This window comes from Ovis aries, chromosome 12 (assembly GCF_016772045.2).
Source record: "Ovis aries strain OAR_USU_Benz2616 breed Rambouillet chromosome 12, ARS-UI_Ramb_v3.0, whole genome shotgun sequence".
In the NCBI taxonomy this organism is placed as follows: Eukaryota; Metazoa; Chordata; class Mammalia; order Artiodactyla; family Bovidae; genus Ovis; species Ovis aries.
In genome coordinates, this window is record NC_056065.1 from 57,199,559 (window position 1) to 57,220,248 (window position 20,690).

Genomic DNA, 20,690 nt, shown 5'->3' on the forward strand with positions numbered 1-20,690 from the left:
GGATCGCACAGAGTCAGACACAATTGAAGTGACTTAGCAGCAGCAGCAGCATTGAAGTGAAGGGTGAGGGAAGGGAGTATTGAGGAGGAATTCTGGCCTTTCTTCTTGTGTCACAGAGAGGGTAATAGAGGTGGCAGCAATTCAGAGAGAGGCACTGGAGGAGAAGTTAGTGTGGGGAAGAAGACTATGAGTTCAGTGTTAGAGACAAACTAAATATCCTCCAGTCCACATGCCCCCTGGGAACGAATGATGTCACACTGCTATTACCAATCAAATCACACAAGCAGAATGTATAACTATAAAATCTTATCTTCATGCATTGCCCCTCTCTTTAGTATTTCTGGGAGTCTTCAGACTGGTGTGCCATAAAAATCCATGCCCACTGGCATCTATGGTTCTGTTGCTGTTTGCTGTTGCATGCTGGCAATGGTATTTACCTTGTCTGCTGACACTCGACATTTCCAGCTGATGCTCTGCCCTCACTGTTTCTCTAGGGAAAAGCTGGCCTTATTAGTGAGCTGGCTTCTAACGCAACCCAAGGCTGTAAAACTCTGAAGTGTTAGAATGGTGCTGACATCCCTTAATTCTTTCCAGAAATAGAGAGAGTGTCCCTTATCCTCAATTGGTGCTTCATTTTGTTATTAGACCTTAAAGTATTGCTTATGTATCCTGGGTTGTACCAGTTTTCTTATGAAAAGAGTTCTTTTTGTTTCTTACCAAAGAACTCAAAATCCAGGCTCTAAAATTAAGTAATGGACAGAATGTCATTGTGGTTCTTCCCTTGTTCTTGCCTTTTTGTTTTTCTGTGGACACCGTCACATACTGCTTCTGCCTTTGGCCAAAATGGAAACCCTTTTTGCAAATATATCCATGGGAAAATATCCACAGATTCATCAATTAGACCACTATTTCAGATGAATTAAAATTCAGTGACTGAAATTTGTTTCTGCTCAGGTAGAACACCCATAACATTGACATGTTGACTTCAAGATGTCTGTGGGGCATCCAGATACACACACACACATACATAGGCACTTCAAAGTTCAAGAGTAGAAAATTTCCCAGTGGTGAACAAGGTGAATGACAAAAGAGTGGATTGCAATCATGACCCAGGAGAATAACTTATAAGAATCAGAAAGGGAAAGAGAAACCCGCAATGGAGACTGAGAATCTGTGATCACAAAAGCAAGGAAAGAACTGGGAAAGAACACTGCAATAAAAGCAGAGAATGTCAAGAATCAGGAAGTAACTAACAATATAAACATGAAAGTGGTTCTCGTGAAAACCAGGTTACAGTGGGATTGGGGGGTATGTGATGAAGACAGAAACAAATGGGAGATGAAGAAATTATCCTTTCAAGAGATCTGAGTTAGAAAGGAAAAACCCTTCTTTCTTCCTAGCTATGATTTTTTCAGAAGCCTCATCCTGTAGGACAAGAAGAAAGGTAATAAAAATAAGTAAAGAAATAAATGTTAGAGTGTGTTTGTGTGTGATGGAGCAATCGGTTCAGTTCAGTCACTCAGTCATGTCTGACTCTTTGCAACCCCATGAACTTCAGCAAGCCAGGCTTCCCTGTTCTTCACCAACTCCTGGAGCTTGCTCAAACTCATGTTCATTGAATCAGTGATGCCATCCAACCATCTCATCCTCTGTCATCCCCTTCTACTCCTGCCTTCAATCTTTCCCAGTATCAGGATCTTTTTCTAGGAGTCTATTCTATACATCAAGTGGCCAAAGTATTGGAGCTTCAGCTTCAGCATCAGGCCTTCCAATGACTATTCAGAACTGAGTTCCTTTAGGATTGACTGATTTGATCTCCTTGCAGTCTAAGGGACTCTTGAGAGTCTTCTCCAACACCACAGTTCAAAAGCATCAATTCTTTGGTGCTAAGCTATCTTTATAGTCCAACTCTCACATCCATACATGGCTAGTGGAAAAACAATAGCTTTGACTAGATGGACCTTTGAGGGCAGAGTGATGTCTCTGCTTTTTAATATGCTGTCTAGGTTGATCATAGCTTTTCTTCTAAGGAGCAAGTGTGTTTTAATTGAATGGCTGCAGTCACCATCTGTAGGATTTTGGAGCCCCCCAAAATAAAGTCTGACACTGTTTCCATTGTTTCTCCATCTATTTGCCATGAAGTGATGGGACTGGATGCCATGATCTTAGTTTTCTAAATGTTGAGCTTTAAGCCAACTTTTTCACTCTCCTCTTTCACTTTCATCAAGAGGCTCTTTAGTACATTGCTGCCATAAGAGTGGTGTCATCTGCAAATCTGAGGTTATTGATATTTCTCCCCAAAATCTTGATTCCAGCTTGTGCTTCATCCAGCCTGACATTTCACATGATGTACTCTGCATATAACTTGAATAAGCAGGGTGACAATATACAGCCTTGGCGTACTCCTTTTCCTATTTGGAACCAGTCTGTTGTTCTATGTGTGGTTTTTACTGTTGCTTCTTGACCTGCATATAGATTTCTCAGGAGGCAAGTAAGATGGTCTGGTATTCCCATCTCTTTAAGAATTTTCCAGTTGGTTGTGATCCACACAGTCAAAGGCTTTGGCATAGCCAATAAAGCAAAAGTAGATGTTTGTCTGGAACTCTCTTGCTTTTTTGATGATCCAGCAGATGTTGGCAATTTGATCTCTGGTTCCTCTGCCTTTCATAAATCCAGCTTGAACATCTGGAAGTTCACAGTTCACGTACTGTTGAAGCCTGACTTGGAGAATTTTGAACATTACTTTGATAGTGTGTGAAATGAGTGCAATTGTATGGTAGTTTGAACATTCTTTGGCATTGCCTTTCTTTGGGATTGGAATTAAAACTTACCTTTTCCATTCCTGTGGCCACTGCTGAGTTTTCCAAATTTGCTGGCATATTGAGTGCAGTACTTTAACAGCATCATCTTTTAGGAATTGAAATAGCTCAACTGGAATTCCATCACCTCCACTAGCTCTGTTCAAGGAAGTGATAGAGCTCATGATAAGTGGCCTCCATTTTATCATCAAAGAAAGAGGCATACTTGCCTAAGAGTCAGAGGAGATTGAGGTTGGTGAGGGAGAAGGGGGAAGAAAGAATGGTGAAGATTTTGAATAATTCTTGAAGAGGAGATGACCATAAACAATTTAGACAAGTGCCACTAAAGATCCACATTAGATCAGAAATAAAAAATCAATCTGAGTAAGGGTGACATTGAGAATGGTGTGCAAAGGTCTTTGGAAGTAAGGGAGTGAAAAATAAGACTGTTTTCAGTGGATGTTTCACATCAGTGTTGACATTTCTTCAAGTGACTCTAGGAGCTGGGCAAAGGGGAAGCCTGTGAGTCAGACTGTGAAGGCTTTGATGTGTATGGGACAGCCGGGGGATGGGAAAATGAAAGAAAATAGAAAGCATACAGTGCCATATTAGAGTGCCACGTGCACAGTAGCAGGAGCGCTTTGACAGAGGTAGAAGAAACTAAGGTTTTGAAGTTGCCCTAAGCAGCTAGGAGAAGACGAATTAGTACTCTGGGGACCTGTAAGCCTTATGGTGTGAGAGCAGTCCAAGGATTCGGGGAGCAGGTCAAAGGGGATACTCGCCCAGAGGAAGAAGCAGAACTGGCTAAGTGGCTAGCGGATGAAGGTGGCAGAGGGAAATCACTCTGTGTATTTTGTGTTGAGAACCAACCGATGGACAATAATGAGAGAAAGATTTAGATGTAACCAAACCCAAATGTCCAAGACTTGGCCCAGGTTGTTTTCTGTGAGGGGAATTGGCTGAGGGTCCTTGGGGGCATCTGGTTTTGTTCTCCTGGAGGCTGCCTGACCACCTGTGGAGTGCAGGCAGCATCTTCCTCTGGAGGGGGCTCGCTCTGCCTGTGGGGAAGAGTGCCCTGGGTCCCAGTCTTAGGGCACACATGCATGCGTCTTTTTACGTCTCATTTCTTAACATGAGGATTTTTGATGCTCATTGAACTTCCTTTAGACACATCAGGATCTTTTTCTTCTTTCTGGCCAGAATTACTTCTCTCAGTTTATAAGGGAGCTGTTTGACTGACTATTAAACTAGAACACCAGAGGCATTATTGTTATATTCTTTTGCTTTTACCTAGTCGGAAACTAAGCGAGAGTTGGGACTTGCATGGACAGTTAGATACTAGAGTGTGGCTAGGGGTCGGCAGTTGTGGAGCCCAACAAAGAAATGTGGTGGGTTGGACACTGGACAATGTTTAATCTCAAATCAGTAGGTGACAGTGGTAAAATAGTGAAACAAGTGTGTATTCTTCCGGGAGGCATACCAGAAATGATAGACTCAAGCTATGGCAGAACAGCTTGCTATGTCAGCCTCAAGGAAAGCTTGATCTTGAGACACTGTTTATGAAGATAAAGGTTAAACTTCGCTTTGCTCTGTCTGAGCCCTCAGAGAGAAGTTCATGGCGAGTATTTCAATCAAATGTGGAGAAGATGAGTAAAGGGAGGTCTTGGCAGAAATTAAGTAGATTAATACAGCTCATCCCTCTTTTCAGGCTCTTAGGTGGCATGGTGGTAAAGAATCTGCCTGCCAATGCAAGAGATGCAAGACATGCAGGGTCGATTCCTGGGCCAGGAAGATCCTCTGGAGGAGGAACTGGCAACCCAACTCCAGTATTCTTGCCTGGGAAATCCCATGGACACAGGAGCCTGGTTGGCTATAATCCATGGGGTAGCAAAGAGTCAAACACGACTGAGTGACTGAACACATCTCTCTTGTCATAACATACATAGTTCTAGTCCGTTTATGAACCTATGCTTTTTATGACATTTATGTATATTGGTCCCGGTCAGTTCATGATCCTATGCATTTTATGACACTTATGTATGTCATTTCTTCTTTGAATATTAAGATATTTTAGATGAAAGTATATCTCTTAATAAATTATTTCTGAAGCAAGATGTTAAGGTTTGAATTTTTGAATAATGTCCATTCTCTGCACTGTAGGTCTGAGCCAGGCTCTAGTCGTATTAGTGGACAAACTAAGACATTTATGTTATTGGCTCAGATTAAATTCTGAAATAGCATACATGTATTATAATAGGTGAGGGAATCTACATGCAAAGTGAACACCCTTTGGATATCTACACTTTTACCCTTTTTTGGTTTAGGTAATAATCTGGACAAAAATGTTTGTCTCCAACAAAATAAGACGCTCCTCTATAGTTTTCATTAATGACCATTTCCTACTGTCTCTAGCTTTTAAAAATGTATTTTTCCCTTAAACTTGCCGACTTCTACCTATGTCTTTTTGGAGTGCAGGAGTTAGAGCAACTGTGTCCAGTTTGCCACCAGCATTACATAAACACTCTCATCTGGAAGAGTAATTTATGGCTGGAGAGAGGGATGGGCAAGGAAGAAAAGGGAAATGAGTAGACCCAACTGATGAGCTGGTGGTGGAGAAGGAGGCCTCTTGGAGACTAGCTCAAAGGAAATTATTGGAACTGCTGGGTTGAGGGAGAACAGAAGGATGGTGGCCAAGGTTGGTAAGTGGCAGACAGGGAAGCCAGGAACACACAGGTAGCCCAAGTAAACTATGCCAGGAACAGGGGGATTTGGGGAAAGTGAGGGAGGAGAAAAGAGAGAAAACTGTCAAGTTCCCAATTCCTAATTTTAGTGACCTCTCTGGAAAGGGACAGCTGCTAAGCTGCTAAATCGCTTCAGTCGTGTCCAACTCTATGCAACCCCATAGACGGCAGCCCACCAGGCTCCCCCGTCCCAGGGATTCTCCAGGCAAGAACACTGGAGTGGGTTGCCATTTCCTTCTCCAACGCATGAAAGTGAAAGTGAAGTCGCTCAGTCATGTCCGACTCTCAGTGACCCCATGGACTGCAGCCTACCAGGCTCCTCCATCCATGGGATTTTCCAGGCAAGGGTACTGGAGTGGGGGGCCATTGCCTTCTCCGAAAAGGAACAGAGGGTGCAGTTCTTCTTCCTTGGTACCCTGCCTCTGTGAAGGCTCAGTCACTGGTCCCTCTTCCTTCTTTTCTAATCATTTCTTTTTTCCTTTCCTTTCCTTTCTTATCTCTTTCCTCCTGTCCACCCTGCCTCTTCTTTCATCTGACCGATTAGAACATCTCCATGTTGAAGAGTTACTTGATGTCATCATAGCTCCAAACCATTGATTTTTCAATACAGGAAATTGTAGTTGTTTTTAATAAAAGAGAAAAGGAAAGGGAATGTGACTAATGTCTGTGGAAAACCAGGCGACAATTCAAAAACCACTGAGTCTCCAGGAAAGCAGAAGAAGGACTATCCCTCTGATCACATCTGACATCACTTCATGGAATCTGGATGGTTTCTCGGGAGAGGAGAACTATTTTTCCAAGATATTATAAGTCAATAAGAAAGGATATTTTAAAGCCCCCTTTCACTTTTAAAACCCCCAAGCACTTTTGGTTTTAAAGCAAAGTCTTTTTGTGCTTCTTTATTCCTCTTTTTGGTTCTGTGCCAAAGAACACAAATACAGTCTTCTTTGGGATCTCTATTTCTTGGATACTCCTTGCCAATATATCTCCATGTGGATTAAATAGATGGCATCAACAGTGTGGCTGGGAGGCAGAGCAAGCGAGAGAAGAGGGTCATGCTGTTCTCACATGGGCTTCGGGGTTGAGTGATTTCAGTGTCTGCAGCTTGTCTACCAGAGTAGTAAGCATAAAGCATCAATCTATAAAGGATATTTTCAACTATGTTGAGAGAGCTGTCTGCATAGTTGAAGATGTGATAGGATCATTGCTATTTTTGGAGCAGCATTTCCAGTGAATCCAAGGGGAACTCAGTTTTGGTTTAGTTGTTCTTTCTTAAAATAGCTCTCCATTGAGAATGATGAGGCTCTGTTTGCTCATGGTGAAGTTTTAAGTTTCACTCATGTCAGGAAAACGAAGGTCTTTGACTATATATGAGCTTTAAAAGAGATCGAATGAAAAAAAATAAAATAAAAGAGATCGAATGCTTGTTTCCCCCCTTTTTTATGGGCCACGGGGCATGTGTTTTTAATAGACCTTTAAGTCTGCAAATAAGTACAAACATAATATTACCTAGTACTTTGAAGGCCACCAATAGAGATACTCAGTGAGTATAGTCAGAATAGGGTTAGAGAGTTTATGGATTAAGGTACTAGAAAGAGAAAAACTATATATAAAACTAATATTTTCTGCAGCAGCTTTATGTTATCCTTTCCTTCCTATAACTCATCTCTTTTTCCTCTTTAACTTTGTGTTTCCTGGTTACTATTTACCTTTTTTTAAGAATGCCCAAAGCAAGCATATGCTGAAATGGAGATTCAATCAATGTTCTTCTAGTAACGATCGTGCAGTGTGATAGAACCAGAGACTGAGAGTTGGAAGGCCTTATTCACCATGGACTGGAGAGTAATTCTCAGGGCATAGAATTAAAAGTGTTATTGGGTTTATCTTGAAGAAATAATCTAGGCGTTGAGTGGGGCACTGAGTATGATGTCAAATACTGAGTATTCATATAAATATTGCGGTGCCAAAAAAGGTAGGATATTATTTATCTTGGAATAAATATTCTAAATGAGTGTTAGGGTCTTTTTTGAGAGTACCATGATATCTGGTCTCAGCCTCTTTGCCCTTCTCCTCTAAAAGCAGTGATGGTTGGGAAGCCAGAGTCTGATTAGATCTGACTCTGTTCTTTTCTATGTACTGATCCTTCGGTGTGACATTTCTTCTCTTACGTGTTCCTCAGGGCATACATGAGTGTGAAGGAGCTGAAGGAGGCACTGCAGCTCAACAGCACCCACTTCCTCAATGTCTACTTTGCCAGCTCAGTACGAGAAAACCTTGCAGGTGCTGCCACCTGGCCTTGGGACAAGGAAGCCATCAGTCACCTGGGTAAGTAAAGTTGAAGAACTGCAGTTGGAGAAATGAGGAGGTTGGAAGGGAATCTGTCAAAGTTAGTTGGGGGGAGGGGAGGAATGGAGAGAAAAATAAATTTACATAATAAATTATCTTCTTTGGGCAGATAATAGCTTTGAGCAGAATTTTTCAAAATGTTTTAATGAAGACAGGTAAGATGTACTGGGGCAACAGTGGCAAATACTCAGAATGTTCTAGACCAAATATTCAGAAGGTTCTAGACCAAATAATCTAGATGCAAATAAATTGCTGACATGAGATGAGATCCATTTTATGTCTTGATTAATCTCAAGAGGGAACCAAGCAAAAATGTGGCTAGACTGTGAAATCTGGTTTGCAGTAATCGCTGTGCCAGAAGATTGCTGAGCATCTTGCATGGATGTGTCCGAAAGGTTGGGGAAGGAATAAGAAGCAATAGGTTAACAATAGATGAAAAGATAGTGTTCCCATGCAAGAGGGAACCAGAACATAAAAATCCCTGTAGTGAATTAGGTCAGCATCCAGAAGCGCTATATATCTCAAGAAAGGAAGAGATAATAAAAAGTTAAACCTGTGGTGATCCAAACTGAATGCTTTGCTTATCCTGGGTTTCATTGGCTCTATAGTCATCTGAAACAGTTTTAGGGCTCTCCTTTTATCATTAAATTTTGTATTTTCAGTTGTCAGTATATGATAAGTCAGAAATTTGTGAGGTGAGTGGTGCTTTCCAAATCAAAACTAATGTGAGTCATTCTAGTCTTCATGGTTGTAAGAGGCAAGCTGGAAGGTTATATGCCAATAAATCATTTAGTAGTGAGTTTGAATATCTGGAATTAACCTCATGATAAACAGTGGTAACAGAGGAGCATACAAATCTTTAAGAAAGTACCTCCAAATTGGCTCACATCTGATTCACCAAATGTTACCTTTCAGTACATATGACAGCAAGATTTACCAGTAATGGTTTCTAAGAATCCTAGGTCAGTCATCGGGAATTGAATCTACTTGTTCAAAAGACCTTCAAAAAAAAAAAAAAAATCTGCCTAGCCATTATGGAGACAAATCTCGACCCCTTAATAAGAATTGTTGAGCTGGAAGCAGAGCCTTGAGTATTTTCCAACTTCTCTGGCACTAGGCCATTGACAAAATTCATTTAAATTTTTTAAAAATGGACAAAATACCAAAAAATTAGCTACTTGAAAACATCAGACATCAGCCAAGACAGTGAGGATTTTAGAGACCCAATCCCCAATTAGAAGAAAGCTGCATTGACGTGAGCTCTACATATAGCTCAGTTTTTGTTTTTTTCTCCTTGAGGGAAATTGCCAATTCTCAGTAAAAGTAATAGAAGCAGATCAGAGAGCAGCAGTCCAGAGTATGCTTCAGTCTCACTACTGGGGAGATAAAAACTATAAGTCAAAACCTCTAAGGTATCCAGACTAGAGGGGGATCAAGTTCCCAGAGAAATAGAAACCATGGAAAAAATAAATGTGATATTCTACTCATAATTTTAAGATATTTTCTGATTTCTGAACTATGCATTCTCTAAGTCAGTGACCAAGAAAATAAGTATTGATATAAAATAGCTGCTATTAGATAAAAAAGCTGAAAAGTAATTTCAGGAGTCTTACAGTGGAGGGGACAAAAAAATGGAATTGAGATCCTGTCAAGGAGGGGCATTGAGACACTCTATGAAATACTCTTCATAGACATTCTATGAAGGAAAACATAAATAGTCTAGCTTACACAAAGCATGAAATTCAGCCTGAAACACTCTTAAATACCTGTTTGTAGGAGGTCATCTTGCCTGGAGGATCCCATGGCAAGAGGAGCCTGGCAGAATACAGTTTATAGAGTCACAGAGTCAGACATGACTGAAGTGACCTAGCAGCCGAATAGCAGCATCTGCCTATATTTAACTGCCTAACAAACAGAAGAAAGTAAAATATGCTCTGGAGGAAGACAATATCATCAAAAACCTCTACAAATGTTCATGCATAATGTCCTGAAATCAGTAAAAAAAAAAAAAAATTTCCAGTTATGCCAAGAGACAGGATCAAATGATGGGAAACTAAACAAAGAAATAAGCAATCACTCCATAAATGCAGATTCACAGATTATCCAGATATTGGAGTTATGGAATATTGGCTTAAGATAATTACGATTAATATGTTCAAGATAGATAAAAAGTTGTAGAGTGTCCTCAGAGAATTAGAATATATATTAGTGAATCAAAGGGAAATTTTAGAACAAAAATATAGTAACTGAAATTAAGAAATTAATAGATTAGTTTGTGAGCAGGAGAAAAGATTTAGAAAACTGTAGAACACATACATATTGAAGGTCAAAGAGGAAAAGTTATGTAAAAATATAGAAAACAGCATGAGGCATTTGAGACCTGATGAAAAATTCCTACTGTAAATTGGAGTTCTAGAAGAAGAAGAGAAATATTTTGAGGCAGAAACAATGTCAAAGAGATAGCAGCTGAGAATTTTGCAAGGTTACAAAAAATATCAAACTACAGATTCAAAATATTTTTCAAACCCTAAGAAAGATAAATAGAAAGAGAATCACAACTTAATTCATTATAGCAAACATGCTGAAAATCAAAGGCAAGGAGAAAATACTCAAAAGTAACCAGAGGAAATTTGTTACTTTAAAAGAAGCAACAGTAAAATTGGCATGCTGATTTTTCAACAGAAACCATGGAAGTCAGAAAACAACAGATTGATGCATTTTTTAAAAATGCTAAAAGAATAATTGCCAATTTATAATTCTATATTCAGCAAAAAATCTTTTAAAGAAAAATTAAACATATTTTCAGACAAAAATAGATAATTTAATACCAACAGTAAAGTAAATATTGAAGAAAGCTATCCAAATAGAAAGAAAATGACTCCAAATGGAAACAGAGACATACAAAAAGAAATGAACCACACTAGAAAGGATAAAAATATTAAAAATAAAAAAAAAATTTTGGTTTAAAATATATGTGGTTAAAACATGACAACAATGGCATGAAAGACAAAAAGAAAGTAAATTAAATTAAATGATTTAAGCCCCTTCTATACCAATATCTAGAAACATTACTGATTTATTCATTTTAGACAGCTTATACATACCTTATATAAGAATTAGCTCAAAATAGATCATAGGTTTAACTATAAAAAGTAAAACTGTATAACTTCAAAAAGAAAAAATAAGAGAAAATCTTCAGGGCAAGGTTAGGTGAAGAGCGCTTATATATGACACCCAAAGCATAGTCCATAGAAATGAAAATGGATAAATTGAACCTAATCAAAATTTTTTTTATTTTATTTTTTTCAGTTTATCCCATAATTTTATTTTATTTTATTTTTTTTATTTTTTAAATTTTAAAATCTTTAATTCTTACATGCGTTCCCAAACATGCAGCATGCTTGGGGCTGGTGAACCTAATCAAAATTAAAACTTTTTCTCTGAGAAACACTCTATTAAGATGAACAAAGCAATGGCAGGCTTGGCAGAAGTGTTTGCAAACTGTACATCTCACAAAGGATTTGTGTCTAGAATATATAAAGAACTTTGAAAACAAGAGTAAACAGATATTCCAGTTAGAAAATGGGCCAAAGCACAGACATTTTGGCAAAGAAGATATACAGATGGAAAGTAAGCACATGAAAAGATATTTAATATCGTTAGGGAAAAACAAATTAAAGCCACAATGAGGCTGCTGCTGCTAAGTCACTTCAGTCATGTCTGACTCTGTGTGACCCAATAGATGGCAGCCCACCAGGCTCCCCCGTCCACTTATTAAAAGACCTAAAAAGTAATAATAACCATACCAAATGCTAGTGAGGATGCAGAGAACTGGATATTGCATATATTGCTGATGAAAAAGTAAAACGGCACAGCCAGTTTGGAGAATAATTTGGCAGTTTCTTGTAAAATTAAATGTACACTTACCACATGACCCAGTAACTGGACTACTGAATATTTATCCCAGAAAAGTGAAAGTATATGTCCACTCCAAAACCTGTGTATTGATCTTCATAGTAGCTCTATCTGTGACAGAGCAAAACTGGAAATGACAAAAGTATTTTTTAGTGATCACTGAAAGCGAACTGTGATAGACGCATACAATGGAATGTGCGTGTGTGCCTGCTGTGCTCATTTGAATGCTCAGTCGTGCCCGACTCTGCAGCCGCATGGACTGTGGCCCACCAGGCTCCTCTGTCCATGGGATTTTCCAGGCAAGAGTACTGGAGTGGGTTGCCATTTCCTACTCCAGGGGATCTTCCTGACCCAGGGATGGAACCTGCATCTCCTGCTTGGCAGGTGGGTTCTTTACCGCTGAGCCAACGATACTACTCAGTAATAAAAAAGAACAGAGTATTGATACATGCAACAATTTACATGGATCTCAAGGGTGTTGTGGGGAATGAAAGAAATCTCACAAGTTGCATGCTTGAGAATATATAATATGCTCAAAAATTCATGTGGTATTCTCAAAGTTAAAAAAGAAGACTAGAGGGAGAGAACAAGCTAGTGGCTGTCAGGGGTTAGGAATAGTAAGGGATTGAGGAGAGAGGCATGCATGAGGGGGGGGACGTGAAGGATAATAGAGGAGCAATCTTAATGGTGATTCAGTGTTTCAGTGCCTTGATTGTGGCGGTAGGGCACCAAGGTATACAAACATGTGATAAAATTTCATAGAACTACACACATACACACCAGACTGCATGCAGAAACTGGTGAAATCTAAGTAAGGTCAGTAGTCTCTATGCATAAACAGAACATATCACATATAGCTCTTTGAAAGCTCACTGAATGAAGGGATGAATGAATAAATGAATGGAGGTATTAAATTTAAATGGTTTCAAGATATGGTTGTTCAAACTAGGGTTCTGTAACAACCTAAGGGGTGGGATGGGGTGGGAAGTGGGAGGGAGTGTCAAGAGGGAGGGGACATAGGTGTCCCTATGACTGATTCATGCTGACGCATACCAGAAACCAACACAATATTATAAAGCAATTATCCTTCAATTAAAAATAAACATTTTTTTAAAAAAGAGAAAAAAAGAAATATTTAAATTATGTCATTCATCACTGACTTATAATGAATTGAAAAAGAAGCTAGGGATTTTAAATTTTATTCTTAAACCTTTTAAGAATAACTAGTTCCCCACCACATTTTTCCTAATTTGTTTTTAAGAAGTAGAAGACTAGACTGAACAGCAGAAATGTCTGACTCAATATGAAATTTCTCATGTTCTTATTTACTTTTTCTTGTTCAATCATATTGAATAAAGGAACTATATTGACCTAAATCAGGTGTAGAGTAGTGCAGACAGCTGAAATAACATGATAGAGGAAGACGTTTATGATTTTCTAAACAGAGTCTTTACAAAACTCAAGATAAGATTATCTGTGTCAACATTCGAGACTGTATTTTGAGGGTCACTTGAGTGACCTGGCAGATAAGTGCACTAGTCTGAAAGTTGGAAGATTGAGGCCAATTTCTGACTACAAATGGCTTAAGTCACTATGTGGAAAAACCAAGGGAATCTGTGGTCAACCCATTTCTGACCTTAGCATGATTTTGTACTTTCGATGCTGTGGTAATGCAGGGCAGAATTTTTTAATAAGTAAATGAATAAGTGAGATCCCCTTGAGCTCGGTGGTTTGTATATCTTTACCTTTAGCGTGCAACACTTAAAACTGAAAACATGTCTTCAAAGGCAGAAGTCTTAAGTTAGTGCTTGTTATTGTTGTTCAGTCATTAAGTCCAACTCTTCACGACCCCATGAACTGCAGCATGCCAGGCTTCCCTGTCCTTCACTATTTCCTGGAGTTTGCTCAAACTCATGTCCATTGAGTCACTGATGCCCTTCAACCATCTCATCCTCTGCCGCCCCTTCTTCTCCTGTCTTCAGTCTTTCCCAGCTTCAGGGTCTTTTCCAATGAGTTTGCCCTTCGCATCTGGTGGCCAAAGTATTGGGGCTTCAGCTTCAGCATCAGTCCTTCCAACAAATGTTCAGGGTTGATTTCTTTTAGAATTGACTGGTTTGATCTCCTTACTGTCCAAGGGACTCTCAGGAGTCTTCTGCAACACCACAGTTTGAAAGCATCAGTTCTTCAATGCTCAGCCTTCTTTATAGTCCAACTCTCACGACCACACATGACTACTGGAAAATTGAATTGAGCTCATTTCATGGCATTGTCAAAGATAGAATAATTAGAAGAGGTTCACCGTAGAGATATGCACAGCAAAACTGGGAGACAGGCAGGCAAACACAAACTTAGAGTAATACTGTGTGATGCTGCCATGCACGAGGGCAAGTAGGAACACGACAAGAAGTGCTTGGTTATGCTGGAAATATCAGAGAAGAAGGGGAGAGCTTGCTGAGGGGCTGAGGCTTGCGGAGAGAGTTAAAAGATAAGCAGAAGTTTGTGTCGCAGACAATGACAGGGCATTCCAGAGCGAAACAAATGGTAGATGCCAACGTTTAGACTATTAAAAACCTAGACTTGCTTAGAAATGGAATGTCCTTGGAATCGCTAGAACAGAGCTCTTCAAACTCATTTTTGCTTTCTTATAACTCCTAAAAGACTTTTGAAAAACCCCTTTACCCCTTCATAGATCTAAAAAGTAACAACTAAAAATGTAGCCATAAGTTTAAATTATAGCAAAGAATATTACCTCTGGTATATTATTTAAATTATTGACATTTAAAAATGCTTTTTAAATCTCCTCTTCTAAACGTATCCTCACTAACATAACAATTTGATAATTACTATGATTCATTTAAAAATGTATGGCCATGCACTTTTTTAACACTGAGAAATTACTCCTTGCTCCTTTTTTCTCTTTGGATTTGTGTTTCCATTTCATTGCTCCTATAGAACTTTGTGGGCTTCCCCGGTGTCTCAACAGTAAAGAATCTGCCTGCAATGCAGGAGACATAAGAAATGCAGGTTCGATCCCTGGGTTGGGAAGATCCCTGGAGGAGGGAATGGCAACCCACTCCAGTATTCTTGCCTGGAGAATCTTAGGGACAGAGGAGCCTGGAGGGTGACAGTCCATGAGGCTGCAAAGAGTTGGACATGACTGAAGTGACTGAGTGTGCGTGCCTGTGCACTCACACACACACACACACACACGCAGAACTTTGCACTTAATGTAACAATGAAAGAAAGTGAAAGTGAAGTCGCTCAATCATGTCTGACTCTTTGTGACCCCATGGACTGTAGCCCACTAGGCTCCTCCATCCATGGGATTTTCCAGGCAAGAATACTAGAGTGGATTTAGTAAGTCACCTATTTATCTTCTAAAAACAGATTTTAAGTAAAATGCCTCTTTTGTGATCTATTTTAATTAAAGTTTTTATTTTGAGATAATTGTATATTCACATGTGGTTGTAAGAAATAGTACAAAGAGATTCCGCAGATCCTTTACCCATTTTTCTTCAAGGGAAGCATCTTGCAAAACTATAATACAATATCACAAACAGGATATTACTGTTGATACTGATCATAAGTTATAATGAGTGAAAAATTTCTTCTCAATTGAGTTAGCTTTTGAAATGTTTCCTTGTCCAAAATTGATCAAAACAATACTTTAAAATGTTGATTGATGACTAGTAAGCAAAGTGGAAAATGCACATTTAATGAGTTGAGAATGACTTTTCTCTCCCAGATTAGTTCTTGTGTTAGTGAATGAAAAGTAATTACTGCTATAATAAGACAGGATTTAGCATCAGTTATGTTGCTTTTTTTTTCTTTTTTAGCTCTAAGTGCTGAGAGACTCTTTTCACATAAATAAGTAGATGAGGGAAATAGAGTTGTGTTTGACTGAGTGGATGGTAATGCCAAGGTAGAAAATATAGAAAAAAAGAGGAGCAAAGAGCGAGGCAGTTTGATTTTGGAGGTGTTAAATTTGGGGTCTCTACCAATTTGACCATGCAAAGGATTTCCACAAAAGCAGAGGAGGAGCAGGATTCAGAAGTGTACCAGATACCAAAGGAAAGAGGGATCTGAGAGAGTCCCTTGTGGCCCACAAATATGTCATCTTCAGAAAGATGAAGTAAGTACAAGGGCATCTTGGCTAGGTTAGAAAGGACAGTTGGTCACTCTCTGGCATGGAAGTTGAACACTTCAGAGTGTTCTGGGCCAACCATCTTTCTAATTGTCCTAGGGAATGTTGTACAGCCAAGAACATTCAGAAATACTGATCAGATCACAAGCAACATGCGCCAATGCATGGGACCTAAGAACTGTGTGGGAGGGAACTTGAGCCTGGCTTACAATGGGGCTTTAGACATATAGGATCTTCTAAGGAGTCCAGGTCATACGAGCCTTGTAGGAAAAAACGTCTTTGAGTGATAGAGTGGGCTATGGCTTCCAAAAGATAGGAAGAAATCTATGTTGAGCAAGTCACCTAATATATAAAATGGGAATAAAGGAAGAGTGCCTGGCACATGGACTTCCCTGGCGGTCCAGTGGCTAAGGCTCTGCACTTCCAGTGCAGGGGGCCCAGGTTCGATCCCTGGTCAGGGAACTAGATCCCACATGGTGCAACTAAGACTTAGCACAGCCAAATAAATGAATGAATGAATTTTAAAAATACCTGGTGCATAGTAGGGCTTCAGTAAATATTAGCTCCACTGGTACTAGTAGTAGCAGCAACAGCAATAGAAGTTCCAAATACCGTATGTCTGTGGCCGACATTCTTGGTTGTGCCCTTAGCCTCTCACCTACCTCATCTCCATCCTAGAGAACTGTAGTGCCCTAAAAGATGTTCGCTCCTTTGTAAAAAAGTAAACAATGTGTTTTAAGGGTCAAACTGTTTGCAGAGGCAAAGCAACTTATAACAAGCAAAGAGATTCCATATATATATGTATAATATGCAATATTTATTTTTCTCCTTCTCACTTTACTCTGTATAACAGGCTCTAGGTTAATTCACCTTAGTTCAACTGACTCCCATTCTTTTTGTTTTATGGCTGACTAATATTCCTTTGTATATATGTACCACAATTTCTTTATCCATTCATCTGCCAGTGGACATCTAGGTTGCTTAGGGGAAGGATAGGGTGGGCCTAATTGAGAAAGTAGCCTGACCATATATACCTACCTAATGTGTAAAGTGGATAGCTAATACACATAACACATGGAGCCCAAGGAAGCTGCTCTATAACACAGGAGCCCCGTCTGGCCCTCTGTGATCACCCAGAAGGGATGGATAGGGGATGGGGTGGGAGGGAGGCTCAAGAGGGAGGGAATATATATATATATATATATATATATATATATATATATATATATATGCTTCCCTAGTAGCTCAGTGGTAAATAATCTGCTTGTAATACAGGAGCCACAAGAGACATGGGTTCAATTCCTGGGTCCAGCAGATCTCTGGAGGAGGGCATGGCAACCCACTCCCATATTCTTGCCTGAGAATTCCATGGACAGAGGAGCCTGGTGGACTGTAGTCCATAGGGCTGCAAAGAGTTGGACATGGTGACTGAAGTGACTTAGCACACACATGTGCATATATATATATATATATATATATAATTTTAGCTGATTCATGTTGTTATACAGCAGGAATCAGCACAGCTTTGTAAAGCAATTGTTGTTCTTCAGTTGCTAATTCATGTCTGATTCTTTGCAACCCCATGGACTGCAGCCTGCCAGGCGTCACTGTCCTTCATTATCTCCTGGACTTTGCTCAGACTCATGTCATTGAGTTGGTAAAGCCATTATTCTACAATAGGAAAAAAAAAAAATAAACCAGAAAAATTAAAAGAAGAAAAGTAGGCTCCTGTGAGTCACAGAAGGAAAGAATAAGTGATTGTTGGCAGTTTGGGGGTGGTGAGAAGTACCTAGTCAGGGTCTGTGGTTATCACAGGGAGGGCCAGATGGACTGGAAGAGAGGAGCTGCCACAGAGGTGGCGTGGGTGTGGCATATATCGGGTGGAAGGCAAAGCAGGAGCTGCATGGCTGGGTAGGGGAAGACGGAAGCAGCAGATGTGAGCTCACAAGGGATATAAGTTGGAAGCAGCAGATGTGAGCTCACAGAGGATATTAATTTCCCTCACCTAGAATTTTCATAGGGGCTCCCCATCCCCCCCAAGACAAAGCTCAACTTCCTCCTAACCAAAAAGTTGACACTGAGATTGGACTCTGACACCAGTTGTGACACATTCATGTACAATGTGAGTGAAAAATAGCCATGGGTTTGACAAGTGGGAAGTCTTTGGTCCTCTCAGCCTGATTGTCTCTGTGGAGTGTGGATGGAGGAACCAGAGTGGAAGGGGTCGAGGAGTCTGCAGGAGGTGAAGAGGGGCACCCTGGTGCAACAAACTGCTAAATGATGGGGCTAGAGCAAAGCAACTTCATTCTTCTCCACTGTTTCCTCTTCACTATGCCAAAGTGGAGTGATTCTTATGTGAGATGAGAAGTAAACAAGACATATAAACTGGAGCACACCATGTTCATATGAGGACTTGCTGAATCATTAATGAGAAAAGCTACCAGGCATGAACAGGATAAGGGCTTTTACTGGTCATTACCCACTGGATGCTTCGGCAGATTATTTAATTATCAGAAGATGACATTCTGTAAATGGTGTTACTTTAGGTTGCTTGGGGTTTCAAACATAGTGGGCACTCTTAGACATTGAAACCCTGAAAAAATTATCCTCTGCTAGATGACACCACCCTTGTGGCAGAAAGTGAAGAGGAACTAAAAAGCCTCTTGAGGAAAGTGAAAGAGAGTGAAAAAGTTGGCGTAAAGCTCAACATTCAGAAAACAAAGATCATGGCATCTGGTCCCATCACTTCATGGGAAATAGATGGGGAAACAGTGTCAGACTTTATTTTGGGGGGCTCCAAAATCACTGCAGATGGTGACTGCAGCCATGAAATTAAAAGATGCTTACTCCTTGGAAGAAAAGTTATGACCAACCTAGATAGCATATTGAAAAACAGAGACATTACTTTGCCAACAAAGGTCCATCTAGTCAAGGCTATGGTTTTTCCAGTGGTCATGTATGGATGTGAGAGTTGGACTGTGAAGAAAGCTGAGCACTGAAGAATTGATGCTTTTGAACTGTGGTGCTGGAAAAGACTCTTGAGAGTCCCTTGGACTGCAAGGAGATCCAACCAGTCCATTCTGAAGGAGATCAGCCCTGGGATTTCTTTGGAAGAATGATGCTAAAGCTGAAACTCCAGTACTTTGGTCAGCTCATGTGAAGAGTTGACTCATTGGAAAAGACTCTGATGCTTGGAGGGATTGGGGGCAGGAGGAGAAAAGGATGACAGAGGATGAGATGGCTGGATGGCATCACTGAGTCAATGGACGTGAGTCTGAGTGAACTCCGGGAGTTGGTGCTGGACAGGGAAGCCTGGCGTGCTGTGATTCATGGGGTCGCAAAGAGCTGGAAATGACTGAGCGACTGAACTGAACTGAATTGATGAACTACATGTCCTGAAATTGGAGTGGCCCAAAGATAGGTTTGAAGAAGTGGCAAGAATACACAGAAAAGCTGTACAAAAAAGATCATAATCTCCCAGATAACCACAGTGATGTGATTGCTCACCTAAAGCTAGACATCCTGAGCTTGAAGTCAAGGGGGCCTTAGGAAGCAACACTACAGACAAAGCTAGTGGAGGTGATAGAATTCCAGTTGAGCTATTTCAAATCCTAAAAGATGATGCTGTTGAAGTGCTGCACTCAGTATGCCATCAAATCTCTAAAACTCAGCAGTGGCCACAGAATTGGAAAAGGTCAGTTTTCGTTCCAATCCCAAAGAAAGACAATGCCAAAGAAAGTTCAAACTACCACACAATTGCACTCATTTCATGCACTAGCAAAGTAATGCCCAAAATTCTCCAAGGTAAGCTTCAACAGTATGTGAACTGAGAACTTCCAGAAGTTCAAACTGGATTTAGAAAACGCAAAGGAACCAGAGGTCAAATTGTCAACATCTGTTGGATCTTAGGAAAAACAAGAGAATTCCAGAGAAACATTTACTTCTGCTTCATTGACTACACTAAAGCCTTTGACTGTGTGGATCACAACAAACTGTGGAAAATTCTTAAAGAAATGGGAATGCCAAACCACCTTACCTTTCTTCTGAGAAACCTGTATGCAGGTCAAGAAGCAGCAGTTAGAACTGGACATGAAACAACTGACTGATTCAAAATTGGGAAAGGAGTGCATCAAGGCTGTATATTGTCAACCTGCTTATTTAACTGATATGCAGAGTACATCATGCAAAATGCCGAGCTGAATAAAGCACAAGCTGGAATCAAGATTGCCGGGAGAAATATCAATAACCTCAGACATGCAGAAGACACCACTCTTATGGCAGAAAGAGAAGAGGAACTAAAGAGCCTCTTGATGAAGGTGAAAGAGGAGAGTGAAAAAGCTGGCTTAAAGCTCAACATTCAAAAAATTAAGATCTTGGCAAATCCAGTCCCATAACTTCATGGCAAATAGATGGGAAATGATGGAAACAGTGACAGGCTTTTTTTCTTGGGCTCCAAAATGACTGCAGATGGTGACTGGAGCCAAGAAATTAAAAGACACTTTCTCCTTGGAAGAAAAGCTATGACAAACCTAGACAGTGTACTGAAAAACAGAGATTACTTCACTGACAAAGGTCTATATAGTCAAAGCTATGGTTTTTCCGGTAGTCATGTATAGATGTGAGAGTTGGACTATAAAGAAAGCTGAGTGCTGAAGAATTGATGCTTTTGAACTGTGGTGTTGGAGAAGACTCTTGAGAGTCCCTTGGACTGCAAGGAGATCAAACCAGCCAATCCTAAAAGAAATA

General features: G+C 40.0%; 1 protein-coding gene across 1 annotated transcript in view; it reads left to right on the plus strand.

The window, feature by feature from the left end:
• PAPPA2 (pappalysin 2) overlaps positions 1-20,690 on the plus strand; it is a 356,164-nt gene that overhangs the window by 148,665 nt on the left and 186,809 nt on the right. The window contains exon 5 of the mRNA XM_060396631.1: positions 7,719-7,864. Within this exon, the coding sequence (XP_060252614.1) occupies positions 7,719-7,864 (146 nt within the window). The remainder of the gene's footprint in view (positions 1-7,718; positions 7,865-20,690) is intronic.